General features: G+C 40.1%; 1 protein-coding gene across 1 annotated transcript; it reads left to right on the forward strand.

The window, feature by feature from the left end:
* Positions 1 to 8,921: 8,921 nt before the first annotated feature.
* LOC127101828 (leucine-rich repeat extensin-like protein 5) lies at positions 8,922 to 9,650 on the forward strand. Its single transcript, XM_051039270.1, has one exon. It carries the CDS (start codon positions 8,922 to 8,924, stop codon positions 9,648 to 9,650), a length of 729 nt encoding a protein of 242 aa, XP_050895227.1.
* Positions 9,651 to 10,266: the final 616 nt, after the last annotated feature.

The following is a 10,266-nucleotide window of genomic DNA, read 5'->3' on the forward strand; positions in this document are numbered from 1 at the left end:
ACGACTCTCAAGGTCTCCGTCAAAGGTTTGTACGAGCTTGGGGCATGGTGAAAAGAAGTACTTTAGGACAGAAAAACTCTATTCCTATGGAACCTTATCTCAGATGGGTACGCGCCAGAGCTCGTGAGCTTACCATGCCATATCTTGCAATCGGACCTCTGACTGTCGAGCCAAAAGTTGAAGGAGGTGCCCCTCAGATCGTTCCTTATCCAGATATGCCTACCAATGTTGAAGAATTGAAGAAATCCTGGATCCAGTTGAGAGAGGAAAGGGATACTTTTGAAACTCAGTTCGGTGCAGAAAGGAAGAAAGTATTAGAGCTCACCAGCCAGCTTAATGAGGAACGAAGACTCAATGCATATCTTCGCCCAAAAAGAAGCCGTCCCTAGGAGACTTGATCTTTCATTGTATTTTTATTATTTTTTGTAACGAACATTGATTAAAGAAATTATTAATGAAAGCTCCCCTTTTTGGTGGTTTACGCAAAGTTAAATTCCAAAAGTCCTTGAAAACATTTCATACATTGCATAGCATAACATAACATCGCATAACAGGTATTCTAAAGGATCAATGTTCTCACGGTCTTCCTTCTAAACAGAAAGACGGCTCTCGAACAAACTGTCAAAGATCTCTAGGCTCAGAATGCTCAATTCCAGGAGATGATCTTGAACTTATCCAAGGGGCAGGATGAGCTGAAGGCTCTCTTGCTCGAGAAGAAGAAAGACAAGAAAGCTGTGAGTTACATTAACCCGGGAAGAAGGCTTAAAGGACAGGCCGCAGGAGTCAAGATTAGAATTCCGAAGGATCAAGACGAGGAGACAGAAAATGATTCGGAAGAGGAGAATGTTGATCCCTTCGACCCTGAGGACGACGATGAAGATTATGAAAATGAACAGTACTCTCCAAAAGATGATAAGTATAAGTTGCTGGAAGAACGCATGCTAGCTATGGAGGGTCAAAAGGCGCCCGATCTGGATTTCGAAGGCTTAGGTCTGGTCTCTGATGTGGTCATTCCCCGCAAATTCAAGGTCCCCGCTTTCACTAAGTATGATGGTGCGTCTTGTCCTCAGATGCATCTGAGAGCTTATGTGAGGAAAATTCAGCCGTATACCACTGATAGGAAGCTATGGATCCATTTCTTCCAAGAGAGTCTGTCTGGCACACAGTTAGAGTGGTATTATCAACTCGAGAGCTCTAACATCCGCACCTGGACTGATTTAGCGACAGCTTTCTACAAGCACTACCAGTACAATTCTGAATTGGCGCCTACTCGGCTACAGTTGTAGAATATGACTATGGGATCTAAAGAAAGCTTCAAAGAATATGCTAAAAAATGGAGAGATTTGGCTGGAAGAGTCAAAGCCCCTATGACTGATCGAGAATTAGTGGACATGTTCATGGGTACACTGACTGGCCCATTCTACAGCCATCTATTGGGAAGTTCCTCATCGGGTTTCACTGAACTTATATTAACAGGTGAACGTGTTGAAAGTGGCATTCGAAGTGGAAAGATACAGGTGGCTACCTCTGTAAGCACCAAAAAGTCCTATCAGGGGAGGAACGAATCAAATGCTGTGTACGGTCAAAGGGGTCATAACAAGAAAAATCGTGACCATGCTGTTGGAGCAGTTACGATTGCAGCACCGCCATCTCAAAACTTCCAACACAGACAAGACAGGCCAAGAAGACAGTTTACGAAAATCAATATGACTTTAGCACAGGCACTACATGGTATGCTAAAAGCAAATTTAATTACCCTCAGAGATCCCTTCGGTTAAATCATCATAGTCCCTCGAATGTTGCCTTCGAATACATGACTTTGTCCCTCGATGACCCTTCGTGGTAGCCTACGCTTAAATGATGATCGTCCCTTCGAATGCTAAGGTATCCTTACAAATGTTGCCTTCAATGACCGATCGACGACCCTACGATGTCCCTTTACATCCAAAGGATAAGACTACTTACTTCTCAATAGTAAAGACAGTTTTACCCTCCTAAGGATAGGAAATACCTATAAAGACCTTGGTTAGGTATAACTCTTAAATACTTGCTCGCAGCTCAAAATACTTTTCACACCTCCCACTTTTCAAAACATCTTTTAGAAAATCACCACTTGGTATACATTCGCACCAGAATCATCGCCGAGTTATATTTTTCTAAACATCTTTCAAAATCAAACGAGATAAACACTTTGTATACATTCGTACAAGAATCATTATAAAGTTAAACTCTCCATTAAAATATTTTCTAAACACACCATATTTCTCAAACACTTTCTCGAACAAGGAAAACATAAGTGAGCTAAGCAATTAAGAGCCCATGGATAACCATGGATACAAAGGGTGCTAACACCTTCCCTTTGTATAATGTACCTCCCGAACTCAAAATCTAATCAAGGTCTTTCCTGTTCTTTTCCGCCTTTCCTTATTGGATAAAAGAAAAGTCGGTGGCGACTCTTGCTATCCGCGACATTGTTTTTCAAAACAAAACACAAAAGTCAGTTCACCGTATAACATATGGCCAACACTAATCAAAGAGATAGTTACAATGCTAAACCTCCAATCTTTGATGGAGAAAAATTTGATTACTGGAAAGATATAATTGAAAGTTTATTTCTGGGCTATGATGCTGATCTATGGGACATAGTCACAATCGGCTAAACACCTCATGTGTCTGATGCTGGCGTTGCCATTGCTAGAAGCAAAATGACAGGTGATCAGAAGCGCGACTTCAAAAACCATCACAAAGCCAGAACGATACTGCTAAATGCCATTTCCTACAATGAATCTGAAAAGATCACCAACAGGGAAACAACTAAAGAAATACTTGATTCCTTGAGGATGACTCACGAAGGAAATTCTCAAGTCAAAGAGACAAAGCCTTTGGCTCTAATTCAGAAGTACGAAGCCTTCAAGATGGAAGACGATGAAGCTATAGAGGTAATGTTTTCTAGATTTCAAACTTTAATTGTAGGACTCAAAGTTCTGGACAAGGGCTACACAACTGCAGATTATGTCAAAAAGATAGTCAGAAGCTTTCCAAAGAAGTGGAGAGCAATGGTCACAACATTAAAGTTATCAAAAGATCTGAACAATATCAGCCTTGAGGAACTCGTCAATTCACTCAGAAGTCATGAGATAGAACTTGAGGAAGATGAGCCTCAAAAGAAGATCAAGTATGTAGCACTGAAGTCCAGATCTGAAAGACGCAAACCAGAAAGGAATAAAGCCTTTCAAGCTGAAGAGGAAGACAATGACGACTCTGAAAAGAAAGACTCTGACGATGAAGAAGAGTTATCCCTTTTGACCAGAAGAGTAAAACAACTCTGGGGAAAAAGGAATAAAAACTTCAGAAGACCAAGACCCAAGGGAGATCACTCAGAATCAACTTCCAGAGGTAAGTCAAACAAAGAAATAACATGCTATGAATGTAAGGAAACAGGTCACTACATAAACGAATGTCCAAAGCTGAAGAAAGAGAGCTCCAGAAGAGAAAGTTTCAAGAAAAGCTCATTCAAAACCAAAAACGGTCTAATGGCCACCTGGGACGATAGTGAATCTGATTCCTCTGAATCAGACTCTGAAGAACAGGCAAATGTTGCATTTATGGCTATCACCTCTGGAAATACATCAGATAGAGAATCTGATCCTGGAGAGGTATTTTCTGATCTTTCTCGCTCTGACCTTGAATCATGCCTTTCTGAATCTTTGAACTCATATCAAAAACTTAAACAAAAATTTAAAGCACTAAAAAGGGTTCTTGAAGGAACCATCGAAGAGTGTGATAAGCTTGAGATAACAGTTTCAGAACTAAAAGATGAAAACCTAACTCTGACAAAAGAAAGAGACTCCACAAATAAACAACGTTTAAAACTTGAAGAAGCGTTATCTCAAGCCCCACAAATTTCTAACACAATAATATATGAATATGAAAAATCTTTTCAAAAGTTTCTGAAAATGGGATAGAAAGAAGCAGAATGGCATCCATGATATATGGAGTTAGTCAGAATAATAAAAGAGGGATAAGGTATGTTCCCAGTGAAGATAAATTCCCTACAGATGACAAACAAAAATCCCCTTTTTCTTATCACTACACACATACACAAGCACAAGATAATGCTAGAAAACCCAAAGTTCTAAGAAACTTTGGGAAAACTAATCACAAAAGACCCAAAAGATTTTGGGTACCAAAGGATAAGATTGTTTATGTTGCAGATATCTTATGCAGCAGAGTTAAGACACCAATCATGGTACCTGGACTCTGGATGCTCGCGACACATGACGGGAAGAAAGTATATGTTCCAAAGTCTGGAACTTAAAGATGCTGGTTTCGTTGGTTTCAGAGGAAATCAGAAAGGAAGAATCAGAGGCTCCGGAACTAGTGGTAATACAAACTCTTCCCTCTATATTTGATGTTCTCTATGTAGAAGGATTAATGCATAACCTGTTATCAATAAGTCAATTAAGTGATAACGGTTATGATGTGATCTTCAATCAAAAAACATGTAAAGCAATTAATCAGAATAATGGAACAATTCTATTCACTGGAAAGAGGAAAAATAATATTTATAAAATAAATCTTTCAGATCTAAAAGATCAAAATGTATGATGTCTGTTCATGAAGAGCAATGGGTATGGCATAGACGCTTAGGCCACATTAGCATGAGAAAACTCTCTCAGCTAAATATACTCGAGTTAGTCAGAGGTCTACCTAAACTGAAGTATTCTTCAGAAGCTCTGTGTGAGGCATGTCAGAAAGGAAAATTTTCGAAAACATCTTTTAAAAAGAAAAATATTATTTCCACCTCTAAGCCTCTGGAACTTCTTCACATTGACCTGTTTATGCCTGTTAAGACAGCATCAGTCAATGGAAAGAAGTATGGACTAGTTATTATTGATGACTTTAGTCACCGGACATGGGTAAAATTCCTAAAGTACAAGAGTGAGTCTCACTCTATATTCACTAGCTTCTGTTCCAAAGTGCAAAACGAACTTGACTCTAAAATCATCAGAGTTAGAAGTGATCATGGTGGAGAATTCGAGAATAAATTTTTTGAGGAACTATCTGAGTCTAATAGAATATCCCATGATTTCTCCTACCCTAGAACTCCACAACAAAATGGAGTTGTAGAGAGGAAGAATAGGACACTCCAAGAGATGGCCAGGATCATGATCAATGAAACAAATATGGCTAAGCACTTTTGGGCAGAAGCAATAAATACAATGTGTTATATTCATAATAGAATCTCTATTAGATCCGTTATGGAAAATACTACCTATGAACTGTGTAAGGGAAGAAAACCCAACATTTCTTATTTCCATCCTTTTGGATGCTCTTGTTTTATTCTCAATACTAAAGAACATCTGAACAAGTTTGATTCAAAAGCATAAAAAGGTATTATGTTAGGATACTCAGAACGCTCTAAAGGCTACAAAGTATACAAGTCAGAAACCAAAATTGTGGAAGAATCAATACATGTTAGATTTGATGATAAGCTTGACCCTGAAAAGTCAAAGCTAGTTGAGAAACTTGCAGATTTGGAGATCACTCTTGCAGGCTCAGACGAAAAGAAGAAAGCACCAGAAGTATCTAACAAACAAATTCCAGATGCAACTGAAGCCTCAACTATCCAGAAAAGATCAAGAAGTCGCCCTAACATCTCTAAAGATTTGATTTTGGGAAACAAGGATGAACCTGTCAGAACTAGGTCAACATTCAAAGTATCTGAAGAAACTCCTCTAGGATTAGTATCTCTAATCGAACCTACTTCCTCTGATGAGGCACTTCAAGATAATGAATGGGTTATGGCTATGAAAGAAGAGCTAGATCAATTCTCAAAGAATGACATTTGGGATCTCGTCCCAAAGCCTAAAGGAACTCACATTATTGGAACCAGATGGGTGTTCAGAAACAAACTGAACGAAAAAGGAGAAGTAGTCAGAAACAAAGCACGACTGGTGGCACAAGGTTACAATCAACAAGAAGGCATTGACTACAATGAAACCTTTGCCCCAGTCGCCAGGTTAGAATCTATTCGCTTACTTGTTTCATTTGCTATAAATAATTCCATCAAACTATATCAGATGGACGTCAAGAGCGCATTCCTTAATGGTTATATATCAGAAGAAGTATATGTCAATCAACCTCCAGGTTTTGAAAACTCTAAATGTCCAGAACACGTTTTTAAACTTAAGAAATCTCTATATGGACTAAAACAAGCTCCTAGAGCTTGGTATGAAAGATTAAGTAATTTTCTTCTGGAACATGATTTTATTAGAGGAAAGGTTGACTCTACACTCTTTTGTAAAAACATTAGAAATGATCTCATGATATGCCAGTATATGTTGATGACATTATTTTTGGTTCAGCTAACCCCTTTGTATGTCAAGAATTCTCTTAGCTAATGCAGGCAGAATTTGAAATGAGCTTAATGCAAGAACTAAAATTCTTTATGGGAATTCAAATCATTCAAGCTTCAGAAGCTACCTATGTATACCAAAGTAAGTACATAAAAGACATTCTGAAGAAATTCGAAATGGCTGAATGCAAACCTGCTAAGACACCAATGCATCCAACTTGCATTCTGGAGAAGGAAGAAACTAGCCAGAAAGTTTGTCAAAAGCTCTATCGTGATATGATAGACTCTCTTCTCTATCTGACGGCTACACGCCCTGATATTTTGTTTAGTGTATGTCTGTGTCCCAGATTCCAATCAGATCCTAGGGAATCTCATTTAACAGCTGTTAAAAGAATCCTCAGGTATCTGAAAGGAACCCTTAACCTTGGCCTGATGTATGAGAAAACATCAGAGTATAAGCTCTCTGGTTATTGTGATGCAGATTATGCAGGGGACAGAATGGAACGTAAAAGTACATCTGGGAACTGTCAGTTCTTGGGAAATAATCTTATGGCATGGGCCAGGAAAAGACAATAAACCATAGCCCTGTCCACTGTAGAAGCAGAATATATATCAGCATCACTCTACACCACTCAGATGCTCTGGATGAAAAATCAACTTGAAAACCTTCTGATCTTTGAGAGTAACATTCCTATCTTCCGTGATAATACTGCTGCCATTTGTTTAAGTAAGAATCCTATATTGCATTCCAGAGCTAATCACATAGAAATAAAACATCACTTCATTAGAGACTATGTTCATAAAGGGGTAATATCTTTAAAATTTATTGATACAAACCATCAATGGGCTGACATCTTTACTAAACCCCTCGTTGAAGACAAATTCTCTTTTATTTTGAAAAATTTAAACATTCAAATTTGTCCAGAATAAATATGCTTCTCTGAAATAGCAAAATAAGACTCTGAATTAAACATCTGGTATCTGGACCTGACTCTGATGCTTCTACCAGTTAGGAGTCATCTGAATCAGAAATCTTCAGGACCTAACCTGTTGGTATTCCTGAAGATCAGATAAATCAACACGTGGAGCATCATGCATCTGACCTTGAAACTTCTAGACAGTTGTCTAGCAGAAATCAAGAGACAGACTCTTGAAATCTCCTCGAGTAGTATGCTAATTTATGGATTAGACCTCCATCATGGGCTGTAATCATTTCTCCTCCAAACATGCAAACTTGGATAACGTGATTCATTTAATTGTTTAACATCTAAACTACTTCTAATGATATCGTTTTGCATGCATCGATGTGGGTATAAATTCATTTCACACATCACAATCTCATACTTTACACTTACGCCCTACACAAACCCTCTTTCTCTCAGTTCTTCATCATCTTCATCAAGGTTTCTGCATTTTCAACAAGTTCTTTGTTCAAACCTTTATCTTCAACATTGTTCTACATGGATGCTCAACAATAATCTGTCTACAACTTCTCTCAACATATGGATTCAACGAATCAAACACCCATTTCTACTCAACAATCAACTACAACTACTGGCGTTGTCTCAACCTCCATCTGCAGGGAACCCCACATTCTTGACCGTGAACCCCACATCCACCTAGAAACACCATTTAGAAGCTCGAGGTACTGTGCGAATCGCTGGTGGATTTTGAAAATATGAAGAAAAATGGCGTAGACCTAACTGAAGAGTTAAGAATGCAAGGGTGGGAAACCTATTTTCAGAGACTCTATGGCCCTGTGTACACATATCTGGTGAAGGAATTCTGGCGTTTCGCAGACTCAGATGATCACTACATCGTCTCTCATGTTCTGGGAGTCAAAATAGTCATCACTGAGAAATCAATTGCCTCCCTTCTGAATATGGAAAAGACAGGAGGAAGACGAATCTACAACATCAACCCTAGGGCAAAATACTTGTCCCAGGAAATAAACCCCACTATCTTTCAACAGAACGCTGAGGGAAAACACTCCAAGAACAAAGAATTCCATCAGAATCTCCGTGTCTGGCTGAAGATCATCCTAGGCACCATTCATCATCGCCATGCATCAAACTCTTATGACTACATCAACACAGATCAGAAGTGCATTCTGTACTGCATCCACAGGGGGCTGAAACTGTGTCTACCAGCACTACTCTTCAAGTATCTCAGAGACTCTGTCAAAGATACCAGAAATAACATGAAGACCATAAACTACATTCCTCTGGGAAGACTTATCTCGGATGTTCTAATCAAGAGTGGCTTAGTGGATCACCTGATTCGTCACAATCTAATGGAGGATGTCACTGTTGATACTGGGAGACCTCTGAATGCTCAGAACCTGAAGAGTATGGGAATAATTGAGCAAGTCAGGGCTAAACCAACTCTAGACACTTCCTGGGAAGCACTCAAGGATCAGAGGAAGATTCCCAACGATCTCTATCTGTTCTCCAAGATTGACCCTCCATAAGTGGTAGCTTACTATCTACAAGATCTTGCTAATCAAAGGGTGGACATCTCTGAGTTCTCAGTGGATTGGCTACCTGAGCATCCACCAAACTTCATGAGGAGGATGCGAAAGCCCTATGAGAAGTCCAAGAAGGCGAATAAGGCAAAGTTGGGAGAAACTTCTGGGTTAAGACCTCCAGTCCCTCTGGCTGACTCTCCAAGTAAGTCTCTACCTCCTTCCCACTCGGTAAAACTTAAGCCTATTACTTATTCTCTTCCTCAAACCAGTCCCATCTACACCTCATCTAAAACACCCCCCTCAACCACCAAAACCTCTAATCCACCATCTCTCAAATTTAACCTTGCAACCACCACACTACCCGTTTCTGGAGCAGAAATGCTAAACAAAACTACCTCACCATCATCATCCTCACCTTCATCCCCACCATACTATGTCCTATCCTCTGACACCGAACCCTCTGACCCCCAATCCTCTACTCTAGCTCAGCTTCAAGCTCGTGCTCTGGCCTCTCAACAACCATCACAACCTGAACCAGAACCAGAAGTCACTTCTCCACCCCCTAAACAACAAAATCCAGCTACATCTGAACAACCACAAACACCACCTGCACAACAACCTAATCCACCTCCTGAACAACCTATACCCTCACCATCTGAACCTCAACCAAATTCACAACCTGAACAAACAACACTATCTCCTTCTGTTATTCCCCCACCACAAACCTTCGCTGCCATCATCACTCCTATTCTAAATACAGATGACACCGACCAAACTCCACCATCCTCTCTAGCCTCTAACTCTAACTATGTCTATCAACTCTGACATCAGTGATGATCCCTCTATAGTAAGGATCCATTGGAACAGAGTGATCAGATGGATGACCTCTGAAGCCTTCAAACTGAAAGGCCTCTCTGAACAAGTCCACAACGACTTCATCAGAGATGCTGGTATAAGGCTTCAAGCTCGCTTGGCCAGAAAGGCTGAGGAAAAGGCCAGGAAGGAAGCAGAAGAGAAAGCCCGTCTGGAAGAAGAGCAGATGATCAGAGAAGTTGAAGAAAAGGCTACTGTTGAAGCTGCTGTTACTGTGGCTACTGTTGAGGCTGAGGCAAAAGCAAAATCCGACGCTGAAGAAGCAGCACGCATTGCTGTAGAGGAAGCTGCCAAACCCAGGGCTGATGCTTTGACTCAGGGGGAGCAATCTAACTCTGGTTTTTCCCCTCTGGTCTTAAAGACTCTGGAGGAATTGCAAAAGGAACAACAAGTGGTACGAGCTAGGTTAGATCACCAGGATTCCGTCAACACCAACATTCAGAACCTGCTGACTCAGCTGCTCCAAAGGATGCCTCCGCCCCAAACCCTTAGGCACTTAGGCTCTTTGTTTGTTGTTTTTTCTTCTAATGTTTTTTACTGCTTTCTGATCTATGCCTTATTTGCTACC

The sequence above is a fragment of the Lathyrus oleraceus genome, chromosome 7 (assembly GCF_024323335.1).
Source record: "Lathyrus oleraceus cultivar Zhongwan6 chromosome 7, CAAS_Psat_ZW6_1.0, whole genome shotgun sequence".
In the NCBI taxonomy this organism is placed as follows: Eukaryota; Viridiplantae; Streptophyta; class Magnoliopsida; order Fabales; family Fabaceae; genus Lathyrus; species Lathyrus oleraceus.

Coding starts and splice junctions, on each gene's coding strand:
- LOC127101828 (XM_051039270.1), top strand. CDS start 8,922: ATGAGGAGGATGCGAAAGCCCTATGAGAAGTCCAAGAAGGCGAATAAG.